The sequence below is a fragment of the Populus euphratica genome, unplaced genomic scaffold (genome assembly GCF_000495115.2).
Source record: "Populus euphratica unplaced genomic scaffold, PopEup_1.0 scaffold360.1, whole genome shotgun sequence".
NCBI lineage: Eukaryota > Viridiplantae > Streptophyta > Magnoliopsida > Malpighiales > Salicaceae > Populus > Populus euphratica.
The window spans coordinates 193436-205940 of NW_011500251.1; the positions used below are offsets into that span (position 1 = coordinate 193436).

At 32.7% G+C, this 12505-nt stretch overlaps 3 protein-coding genes across 3 annotated transcripts in view; 2 read left to right on the forward strand and 1 right to left on the reverse strand.

Moving 5' to 3' along the window:
• Positions 1 to 620, forward strand: part of LOC105112727 (probable sodium/metabolite cotransporter BASS1, chloroplastic) — a 3763-nt gene extending 3143 nt beyond the window's left edge. The window contains exon 7 of the mRNA XM_011008542.1: positions 213 to 620. Coding sequence (XP_011006844.1) covers positions 213 to 365 — 153 coding nt within the window. The 3' untranslated portion in view covers positions 366 to 620. The remainder of the gene's footprint in view (positions 1 to 212) is intronic.
• An 86-nt stretch (positions 621 to 706) lies between these two features.
• On the forward strand, positions 707 to 2447 carry LOC105112726 (protein Jade-1-like). The gene is made up of 2 exons (XM_011008541.1): positions 707 to 2048; positions 2149 to 2447. The coding sequence occupies exons 1-2, from the start codon at positions 1062 to 1064 to the stop codon at positions 2200 to 2202; spliced, it is 1041 nt and encodes a 346-aa protein (XP_011006843.1). The 5' UTR covers positions 707 to 1061; the 3' UTR covers positions 2203 to 2447.
• Positions 2448 to 5388: 2941 nt separating this feature from the next.
• LOC105112728 (probable LRR receptor-like serine/threonine-protein kinase At3g47570) lies at positions 5389 to 8966 on the reverse strand. Its single transcript, XM_011008543.1, has 2 exons — positions 6064 to 8966; positions 5389 to 5894 (listed from the first exon to the last, which is right to left on the reverse strand). Exons 1-2 carry the CDS (start codon positions 8732 to 8734, stop codon positions 5542 to 5544), a joined length of 3024 nt encoding a protein of 1007 aa, XP_011006845.1. The 5' UTR covers positions 8735 to 8966; the 3' UTR covers positions 5389 to 5541.
• Positions 8967 to 12505: the final 3539 nt, after the last annotated feature.

Below are 12505 nucleotides of genomic sequence, written 5' to 3' on the forward strand. Positions count from 1 at the left end.
AGTTTAATGGGAAAGAGGCAAATTCTCTATTCATGAGGAGGCCAAAATAAATCTCTCGCTGCATCAAAAGAGAGAAATTCTCAACTTTGGTGGGACCATGGCTCTAGGCCTCCTTTTGTCTAATGTCTATCACATTTAGAAATTAATCTCTGCTATGCATTCCCATTTTCTATGAAGACAAATGATTCCACTTTTGCTGTTTTATCTTTCAGAACTCTGTGCTCGGTGTCGTTCTTGCTACAAAGCATTTTGGTAACCCGCTTACAGCAGTACCGTGTGCTGTTTCTAGTGTCTGCCACTCAATCTTTGGTAGTGTCCTGGCCGGAATTTGGAGACGCAGTGTGCCTGCCCAGAATGATGACTGACATGACATCTAGAAACTCGATAAGCAGTAGCTAGTGATGTGCTGCCTTTCATGGTTGATTTGAGAAATGTGGAATGCCTTATTTCTCAGTGACATTATGATAACAAATTTTCAGATTTACTCTGTGTTTGAACTGTGGACTTTGCACTACAGACGTGTAATGTTCCCCCTCTTGTTAGTATTTGGCGTTTGTAATGTATCTGGGTTTTCTAATTTCAAAGTACAATATTGAGGAAAACGGAACTTTTTATGAATTGACCGTATTGTGTAAGAGCTAACAGAGCAGCAGGATGTTCTGGGAGAGGGAAGGGAGTCCTGGATGAACAAATTTGTTGCCCAGCTTATAAATAAAATCAGCAGTTTTCTTTGGCTTTGAAGTGATAGATGCCCGAAATTGGAGAGAAGGATATAATTAAAATTTCCGGTGCTATGGGGACCAAAACGAGGCCTTATTGATAGCTGGAGGGGCAGGAAAATTTTAAAATTAAGTTGCCGCCACAAAGCTTTGAGAAACTGAAAAAACGAAAACAAAAAACTAGATTTTGATAGTGTTGTTCTTCCCTTCCCGGGCTCTCTTCCCTCCAAACCAAATTTGCCTTTAATAATTCAAAATTTTAACCACACAAAAGCCCTAAATCTCCGCCTCCATCTTTCTCTGCTTGCAAAATCCCAAAAAACCTCAGACACAGAATCATCAATGGATACCAAATTCCAAGCCACACCTCCTCTCAAAAGGCACACCCTCTTAGAACAGCAACAGCAACAAGAAAACGAAGAAAATGTGCCCTTCTCCTCGCAATTGCCGGCCAAGAAGCGAAAGGAGTCCCGGTACCCACTTCTTGCGGATGCTGATCCCAAAGTCACTACTAGTGCTGCTTACTGCTTGCCAACCAAGAATAGGGTTTGGGCACTGCATCCCGATTTAGTTTCCGGTAAGCCTCTTTCGCCGCTAATCGATCTCAACGTTGAGTATATTCCTTCTTCTAATGAAGAAATTAAAGCAGATGAGGAAAACAAGAAAACCCCTCTTCCAATTATTAATAAGTCAATTGATAGTTTACAACAAGAGGAGAAAGTCACATTTCTTTATGAAAACAATCAACAAGAGTATAAAGAGGAAGAGGATGATGGTATTTTGTGTGCTGTTTGTCAAAGCACAGATGGGGATCCAACAGATCCTATAGTGTTTTGTGACGGGTGCGATTTAATGGTTCACACTACTTGCTATGGCAACCCTTTAATAAAGGGTGTTCCTGATGGTGATTGGTTTTGTAGTCAGTGTTTGGCTTCTAAATCCGACAGAGAAAGTAAGAGACCATCCTTATCTTGTTGCTTGTGTCCAATAAAGGGTGGTGCTTTGAAACCCACCGCAACAAATGGCCGTGATGAGTCATGGGCCCATATTGTGTGCGCACTTCTGATTCCTGAGGTGTTTTTTGACAATCCAGATGGCCGTGAAGGAATTGATTATTCTAAGGTTCCTAAAAGGAGATGGGAAGAGAAATGTTATGTTTGCAAGAGTAGAAAAGGATGTGTTATTGACTGCTCTGAGCCCAAGTGTCCTCTGGCATTTCATGTTACTTGTGGGTTGAATGAGGATGTTTATATCGAGTATAAAGAAGGGAAGAAGAAGGAGACTATAGTTGCTGGCTTTTGCAAAAGACACACTGAATTATGGGATAAGGTAAAAAAAGAAAAGAAAAAGCATTGCACGTTTCAATTCAAAATTTTGATCTCATGTTTCTATGGCTTTTTGATGGGTTTTTTCCCCGCTTTTTTTGCAGCAACAACAGACAGGCAAGTTCAAGATTGTTGCCAGAGAAGAGCGCAGAAAGTAATAAGCTCTGGTGGGCTATTGAATGACATTGAGGGTTTGAGAATGTGCAAGTCTTTGATGAAAATTACATTTTTTTTCTTTTTCCAATATTGTTAAGATAGGCAGATAGCTATCTTGTTTAGATTTTAAGTTGGTAGTTTTATTATTTGAGCTGATATAATTAATTTTACCCAGTGTGATGCATCTAATGGTCTAGTTGATTTCTTATGAATATCAATAATTTGTGACTAGCCATTAGCTCCTAAATTTCCTTCATTGAATTAGTTAGTAATTTAAGGTTGAAACATGTTGAATGATGTTTTTTTTCGGAATTTAATAGATGTATTTGATCTTTAGTTGTTTTTATGTTTTGATGGAGTTTAATATTTTGAGATGTTATGTTTTGATGGGATGATAATCTTATTATTCTTTTAACTTGCTAGAAAAAACAACTATAAGAAATTCAGTTATAGTTTTATTTGGGGTTTTAGTTTAAGTTTAATAGTCATTGACAATCATGATTATTTGTTACAAGGTAATGTTATATTGAGACATTTAAGTCTTATTCATAAAGGAAAAATACATTTTTTTTTTAGTTTATAATGGTTGGTTTATTTTTTATTATTATATCTAGAGCAACAAATGTTTTAGGATTTTTCCAAATGAGTTTGTTGATTTCAAGACTTTCTTTTTAAAATGCTTTTTTATTTAAAGTTTGAAATTGATTATTTTGGATAATATTGAAATGGCTTGTAGAGGTTGAAAGATGGTTATTGATATGAGGTGTGTTATGAGCAATTAAGATGAAAGATAAAATCTTAAGGTGGTTGAGATGACCTTTGATAGCTTTAAGAAGTCTTTTTTGTTGTTTTGTAATGGCATTTGACTAGTTTTGGTAACTTGTAATGGTTTTAAAACTAGATTTTTAAGTTTTTGGTTAATAGGTCTTGATGGAATTTTAACAAAAGAGACTAAAGATTTTTGAATTTGCTTTTCTAGTATGCTGAATTGCTTTCTAATCATGTTGAGATTGATATTTATAAATTTATTTTGCTGGATGATGTGTTCAATGATAACATATTTATTTGGATTTAATTGTATTTGATCTAAAAAATCTATTTAGAGAAGTAAAGTTCTACTTTTTTGTGATTGGAATTTATATTTACCAGTAAAAGCATAAAATATTGTTTTGTAATGGAATTTGAAGATCAAGGTTATGAGAACCCATCTTTCAAGCATATTATAGATATGGGTTTGATATGTAGAATTATACCATGTAGGATATTTTTATTTTTTTAGGGATATAATAAGGTTTAGATAAGAATCAAAGGAAACATGACCACTACATAAATTTTAGAATCTTGAAAATATTAATGAATCTTGAAAATTTTAGAATTTAAAATTTTTAAGGATAACTAGAATGAAAGTATCCATATCTTCTTTAGTGAGGGGTTTAATTCTTATTTGTATGAGATAAATATGAATATATTTATAGTTTTGGTCTTTGTATTTTTGAAAGGAATTGGATAGTTTTAAAAGGTTTTGTAAGTTGAATATTTCTTTAGTTTTTATTGTAAAATCAATTTTGAAAAGATTAAAAGAAAATGTTTGATAAATCTAATTCTTTTGAACTTTTAGAATTTTTCAATTATTAATATTTTTTTTATAAAATCTTATATAATTTTATTTTTAGAAGAATAAAAGGTAGAAGAAGCTGAAGGAGAAGTAGTTTTGCAAAAAAATAGAATTTATGATTTTGAAAAGATACTTGAAAAACACATGCTTTGAGTTATATGGGTTTAATGCCCTTTTCTATCAAATATGACTTACAAATATTGAATAGGATTAATTTATATTCTAAGGTTCTTTGTTCTCTACTAGGGTTCCTGTAAATTTATAGAATAACAATACTCTATTCAGATCTTAGTTGGCTTAGATACCAATAAATATATAATTAAACACTAATATAAATACTTGATAGGAGACAAATAAACAAACACCAATATAAATAAACAATACATTTAAACTACAATAATAATAATAATAAATAAAATTTAAAGAGATATTACTTAAATTTGTATTGAAAATAGATATAAGAGATATGATTACAGAGAATTTTATATATGGTTACAAGAGGATCTTCCTAGTTGTTTTATTAACAAAGGGTTAGAAAAATTTTCTTCTCTAAAGAAATTCTATTTTGAAGTCTTGCCTTGTATGGCTAAGAGGAGTTCTCTTTTATAAAGTAGTTTTGAGGAAGGCACATTTGAATTATTCTAGAGCAATTATGTTGCTTTTTGTAAAGTTGATGTAGTTGTTTGCCAAGAAATCCTACCACTGAAAGTCTAATGTCTTCTTCTGTAAATGGAGAAACAATTTTGGTGTTTTCTAACGACAAGAGAAATGGGCTAAAAGGGTCTTGAAAAGGTTTAAAAATGAAAATGGGCAGTAAAAGTTTTTGGGCCTCTTAAAATATATATATTTTTAAAATATTAACATTTATATTTGTGGGCAGAAAATGCCTATAAATACAGAAAATGTATAGGTGGAAGAATACCATAATAATTTTTTTCATTATCATCTGCCAGACCTGCAGCGGAACATGATGAAGATGAAGATGAAGATGGGGTGGAATTAATGTCTTTGTTGCTTTGTAGGAGCTACTTCATAATTGCAAAGTATTCTTTTTTAGATTTCGTTCCAGCTAAGAGTACAGAAGCATGAGACATTTGAGCTAAGAATTTAGATTGAGGGTTTAGATCCTTAATCTTAGTCTTTTGGTTTTGTTTCAACCGTTGTAAAACTGCCAATTTGGAATCTTTAAATTCTACTGTAAAGAAATCCCACCATTGGCAAAACTAGTTTGGTAAATTTATAGTTTTTATAGTAAGGGTAAAATAAAATAGCCAGGAATTACTACCCTTGAGAGTCTGGGAGAAAGAATGTATCAAGTCATGCCTATTGATATTCCCAATATAAATAAGATCGACAATCTACTTCGTGTGTGTGTGCGCGCGCGCGCGTGCATAATGGGCAGAAAAGATTATTGATAAAAAATCTACTTCATGCTATTTTAAATTTGCAGGTGGCAATCTTATTTCATAGAGATACGAAGCATGTGGAACGTTATGGCTAAAGGAGTTGCTTACTGGAATTGGCTATTCACCGAGAGATGCGATTAAGCTATTTTATGACAAGACAACTATAGAATTAACTCACAACTCAGTGCAACATAATTAGATTAAGTATGTAGAGATAGATAGGCTCTTCATCAAAGAAACAATCGAGGCAAAGATAAATAGTGCATCACATCATCATCAAGCATACACAGAACTAGGCACGTCATTCTCTTGTAATGCAATCAGGTTCCAAGAAGTTCGTTTCTGGCAGAAAATAGTTGGGCTATAACATCAGCAATGCCCATCCGTTCCTGTGGCGACTCGACAGAACATGAGATTCCAGTTGTAAATACTGAGACCAAGCACTCAAGAACTCTATTTTGTTCGATAGAATTCCCTTCAGATTTTATTTGAAGAAGAGTAGGATCTGCAATCTGCAACACTTTCTCAGGCAAAAATGTCTTGACATAGCTATGAAGGTTCAGACCATTAAACAGGTCATCAGTTGGTCTCTTTCCGGTAAACATCTCCAGCAAGAGTATGCCATAGCTGTATACATCACCATATGCTGACACTTCGTTTCCCGCACCATACTCTACAATCATAACCATAAGATGGGAAGTAAGTTTGCTACGGGATCCAGCAAGCAGTAGCATGAAAAATTTAAAGTGTTTAGAGACATTTGAAGAAACAGCGGCACGAAAATATGATATTAAAATGAAAAAGAATGCGATTAACAGAACAATTGTATGTACAACATTTACCAGGGGGAGTATAACCAATGGTCCCTCTTATTCCAATGGAGCTTGATGGGTTCGTCGAATGGTGAAGGTTGTCTTCGAGAAGGAATTTTGCTAACCCAAAATCACCAACATGGCCAACCATTTCGTCATCGAGAAGAACATTGCCTGGTTTGAGGTCACAGTGAACCATTTGTTTTTCACATTGATGATGAAGATAGTCTAGTGCGTGGGCAACATCGATGGCAATGTTTAGTCTCTGTGAAAGATCTAGAATCCCCTGCACCTCATGGGTTGCAGGACTTGGATGCAGCCAGGTTTCCAAACTCCCATTAACCATGAATTCATACACCAAAGCCTTGAAATCATTCCCATGATAATCAACACCTGAACATGCTGTCACTACCTTAACTAGATTTCGATGTCTGACGTTCCGCAGAGCCTCACATTCAGCCATGAAACTCTTAGAAGCTCCTTGACGCGTGAGGTTAAGCACTTTGACAGCAACAGCTGTTCCATTATGATCAAGAATTCCTTTATAGACAGAGCCAAAGCTACCAGTACCAATTAAATTGATCGATGAAAATCCATTTGTAGCTTTTAGGAGACTTTGATAAGACACCTTCAATAGAACATTCCCATCAGAGCTTGGAGTGAATTCTCTTCTTTTCTTTCTTGACCAGAAAAGAAATAAACCAGTGATAAGTACTGCCACCGCTAGAAGCAAGGAAATCACAAAGATTGATATCTTCATTTTTAGGCTCAACCTCTTCGGGTGTTTGAAATTGCATGGAGGAAGCTCAAAATCAGGTATGCCACCGCATAGCTTGCTATTCCCAATGACTGAAGTTGCTGTTGCATTCTTGAAAATTCCTCTAAAAGGTACCATCCCTTCAAAATTATTATAAGATAGGTCCAAAATTTCGAAGGACCTGAAATCTTGGAAAAATTCTGGAATTTTCCCTGACAAATTGTTATGAGAAAAATTGAATTCTTGAATGCCTCTCAGGGTACTCAAGGAGGAAGGGACGGATCCTTCAAAAAAGTTGGCATCCAAGTACAAGAATTGCAGACTTATACAATGTGCAAGACTACTAGGAATCTTACCTGATATCATATTCCCAGAAATAGCAAAAATTCCTAGATTTTCCAAATTTCCTACTTCCTTTGGTAGGGATCCAGACAAATGGTTTCGAGATAAATCGAGATTAATTGACAGGGAGGATAGTCCAAATATGCCAGGGGGTATGCTACCGGTAATATAGTTTCCAGAAAGATCCAACTCTAACATTTTGTTGCAATTTGCTAGACTTGAAGGGATGCTGCCTTGAACATTGATGTCATTTAAATAGAGTCCAATTAACTTTGTCAGGTTTCCTAGAGAGGATGGAATATGCCCTGAAAAATTATTCAATGCAAGACCCAATATTTCTAGATTTTGAAGCTTCCCAATGGTAGAAGGAATGATACCTGAAAGGTGGTTGTTTTGTACTTCAAAATCATTCAAGCTGATGAGATTCTCTATTCCATCAGGGATGCTCCCAAATAATAGATTGCTGTCGAGGCCCATGATTTCCAGTGTAGTTGACAGATTGCTGATTTGTGGAGGCAGCTGTCCTTGAAAGTTATTTTGCGTTATAATCAAGCGCTGTAGGTTTGTGGCATTGGTCAAAGAGGAGAGAAAGCTCAAGTCATTGGCTTCCCCACTTCCCAGATTGTTGGAGGCAATGGTTATTGAAAGAAGCCTTTGTAGCTTTTCCAGTGAAGGCATTTTTCCTGTAAGCTTGTTTAGGTTTAACTCTAGCATTTCAAGATTTGATAAATTGGATATTGAAACAGGAACAATTCCAGTGAATTGGTTAGAATGGATGGAAAAGAATTCAAGATTTGGAAGGGAAATGCCCAGATCAGGGGGGAGATTGCCTTGGAAATGGTTAAGCCCTATTTGGACAGTCCTTAATGAAGAGAGATTGAACATGGAGGGAGGTATGGTACCTGAAAATCTATTATTAAACAATGATAAAACCCTGAGGTTTACCAATTCGCTTAAAGTAGCAGGGAGATTCCCAAACAAGTTATTATCATCTAGCCATAGTTCTTGGAGGGATGATATGTTCCCTAAAGATGGAGGGATAGTTCCTATAAGGTTGTTGTCGTCAATATAGAGGTCTGCGAGCTTCAAGAAGGAGCCAAACTCCTTAGGAATTTCTCCTATCAGCTTGTTGTTATCTAATATGAGTGAAACGAGGTTATAGGAACTAGACATACTAGCAGGAATTTCACCAGTAAAGGAATTATTATGTAGTGCTAGTATTTGCAATCTCTGCAAGTGGCCAATTTGTGCTGGGATTTCTTGACTGAAGCTGTTGTTTTGAAGGTATATCTCTCTTAAAAAGCTCAGATTGCCAATATATGGTGATACGGAACCTGACAGTTTAAGGGACCGCAGATCTAGCACCGCCACCCTTTGGTGCTTCTGACTGCATGTGACACCGAACCACTGGCAGAAGTGGATGCTGCTATTCCACAGGCGCATGATTCCAAGAGGATCATGGGTCATTTTGGACTTGAAATCCAGCAAGGCTAGTCGGTCGGTCTCATTCCTGCCGAATGACAAGGCAGAGGACGTGAAACAAAAGAGGAGAAGAACAAAGGCATGGGGGCAGAAGACTGGAGAGGGCACTAAAAAACCCATTGAGAACAATAGCTGAAGGTTTTGAGTGCTATTACAGGGAGCTTTCAGGCAGTGATAAAGGCCAAGGGTTAAGCTAGTTTGGCAGTGAACAAGGAGAAAGAAATATATAGTAATAAGATGAGAATTTTAACAGCAAATGTGAAAATCGGACCCCCAAAAGTGGAAGTGATCCAAAGAGTAGTTTCGAGTGTGTGGAAAGGGCCATCAAAAGTACGATGAACAAGATACGACAACGCCGCACTGATTCTCAGCGTCAAGAATATGTCTTGTTTGGTGGGCCATAATTATTATTATTGCAGCACCACAAGAATTCTATGGTCGGGGTAGTCAAGAAGGTGTTTTCATTTCTTTTTCTTTACATTTTTTTTTTGCTTTTACACTTTTAATATTTATTATTCTACTCCTAATCTATTTATATTATTTTTTATATTTTTGAGAAATTATTACATAAGAAAAAATGCATTTTATTATAGTAATTACAATATTGTTGCATTATTCAATTATATTAATAATTAGCTTGAGATTTTATATATTTTTATTAACTTATATAATCTTTATTATATTTTATTATATATAAATATTGAATTTTTTTATTTATTGTTATATTTTTTTATTCAATGTAAGAAAACACATTAATTCTTCTACATTAAAAAAAATTATTAACTTGAAGTAAGATAATTGAATAGACACATTAATATTTTATTTTTATTTATTGATATAAATAATTCTTCTACACTAGAAATAATTATTAACCTGAAGTAAGGTAATTAAATAAACACATTAATATTTTATTTTTATTTTTTTATTTATTGGTATAAATAATTCTCAATGTATTGAAAAAATTATCTAATCCATAGCAAAGAATAGATCAAAAAGTCAAAAAACTAGTTTAATCTAATTTTAATAAATATTGAATTAAATTGAATTAGTGATTTTTTAAAAATAAAAAGGAATATGTGTAAAATTTATATTATAATTATTTAATATATCTATACATACTTCAAGTGTATATATATTATTTTTAATTTTTCATTAAGTAATAAAAAAATGATATTCAAACTTTAATAAATAAATTATTGATATATATATATATATCAATAATTTATTTATTAAAGTTTGAATATATATATATATATATATATATGTCCTCCTCTTGTTTACTTACCCCCCGACTAGGAAAGGCAGGGAAAGACAGTCTTGGTGGGGTCTCCACAAGAATGATAACTGGAAAAGAGTAATTTACTTTCACATTTCTAGTAATTTGCTTTCACACACGCCCACATATAAAGTAAAAAGTTATAGTGAAAATTCACTTTTATTGTTATTTATATGAATAGTAAGAAGGTGATGTTTTCTAAAGCATTTTTTTTATTCTAGTTATTTTTATTTAATTTTTTTAAATATTAGCTTGATTTTAAATTTATCTTCATAAATTATTTTGATTTAATTTTTATAAGGATATTATAATCTTATATAAATATCTTGATATTTAATTTTATAAAAATTTATTTTTATTATCGTACAATTAAATAAAATATTGTTTAAAAAACAAAATTTGTGATTTTCTAATAAAATCTTTAATATGTATGTATGTATTAAAATTTATTTAATACATACAACCATATATTTAATAAAATTTGATTAATATATGTATGTATGTATGTATTAAAAAAAACAAAAAAATTCAAAAATCTTTTCAAAAAATTTGTGATTTTCTTGCATGTTTTTCTACTAATTTTATTTAATATCGGGTTGTATACTTACACTATAACATACAAATCCGGTATTAAAGTATCCGGTTTTCTCTAAAACATTTCTAAAAAAAATTCAAAACTTTTAAATTAATTTCTCTTTTCAAAAATAAAATAAAAAATATTTTATTTTCATGCATGCAACCAAATCCTAACATTTTCCAAGCATATTTTTAATAAAAAAACAAAAAATTGCATCTTTTTTATTTTTTTAAAAAAATCCAAAAATAAATATCATAAATAGTTTATGATTATCTATTATGATTTGACCAAAATGTAAAAAATTTTTTTTCACTTTTTTTAGAGTCCATATATAGACTTTAATATCTGTGAGGTGTAAAATTACAAAATAAAGTAATATGAAGGTAAGAATTGTACCAACAACAATGGTGGATCAATTGAGAAATTACCAAGATAAATGTTTAGAGTGCTCATGATTCAAAGATATGGAGATTTTATTGGAGGCGTCAATATCTTGTAAGGAGATTTCGTATGGTGATTTCATTTGAGATATAAATAATTTGTTTAGAGATATGAACATTAGCAATACAATGGAGAAATATATATAGAGTTTACTTAGAGAGACAATGTTGATTTGCTCATTGAAAAGTTAAAAATGATTCTCTTATGTAAATAAAGATATAATCTTTAGAACTTATCTTATTTTGAGCAATATATTATGAGATACAATGATTTTTTTCTTTTTCAGTTTAGAGAATGATTATGTAGGTGTCAATATTGGAAGGAAAGTTAGGTATCACAACCATTGATGAGATGGGTGGACACTCTTAGGTGATTGAGGAGAAAGGTTACCATCCATTAAGGAGACAAGTTGACAGGAGATAGCCATTGACAAGAATGGTGGGTGCTCGAGGGTGATTGATGAGAAAGTATTATATTGACTAGGCATAAGATATACTCATTAGTGGTGGTAACTTTTAAATAGAAAACTAGATAACGTAGACCTCTGAGATGTTATAACATTACATTATAGTGTGTGCCAATCTCTAGGCATCCTAAAATTTTGTACAAGATTGAGATTGAGTTCTTAGAGTTAGAACAAGGTTTAAATACTATTTATTGCTGGACTCTAAAATTTAGCAGATATCCTATTACTATTCTAAAAATGTATAGCTTTGCAATTCCAAAAGGGAAAGATTTTTGTCATAATAAGGGATAGATTTTTTGCCCGTTTAGGCTAGACCTAACAAACATTATTATTATCCTAAGATGAGACAAATTATTATCCTAAAAATGAGATAGATCATCTTGTTCTCGATCAACTTCCCTGCATTTTTATATTCTAGTCTGATCAAGTTAACACCTTTAAATGAATGAATATGAAGCTATAGACCTTAAAATTGAGCAAAATTGGATCCAAATAAAAAATATGCACCTCTTATACCAACTTCAGATGATTTTCAATGACGTTTATATTAGAGTTGCTCTAGTAAAACTTTAAAAACGGTAAACCCGGTCAACCTTGACTGCGACATCTATTTTTTAAAAACCATCCATTTTTTTTATGAGCTCACACTTAAAAATTCTCAAAAGGATTTTATCAATGGCTTTAAAACCTCTATCTTAAGATCAAAAGACCAAAAATGGCTCCTTACCATCTAGGTTTAGCAAAACCTCCAAGTACCCCTAAAATCAAAACCACCATTGCGAAACTAGCATAGTATAAGAGCTTCCAACCATTAGCTTTTGTCCAAAAACCTCTCACTTTAATCAAACGGCTAAGCTTCCATCATAAACACTTAGAAAAACCTTATAAATACCCTAGAAAATCCAAAAAAGAATAAAGAAAAAAAAGAAAACATGTGGGGAAATGTTTTGTTAACAAACCCTATTATGAAGGTTCAAGAGCCTTACATAAAAGGTCTAACAAGCTTTAGAAAGAGAGATAATAAAAGAAAAAAAAGGAAGAAAAGGATAAGAAAAAAAAGCAACTTACAGTCAGCAAGTTTGGAGAAGGTCTTACCATGTAAAAACTCAACGGTGAAGTCTATGTGGCCTA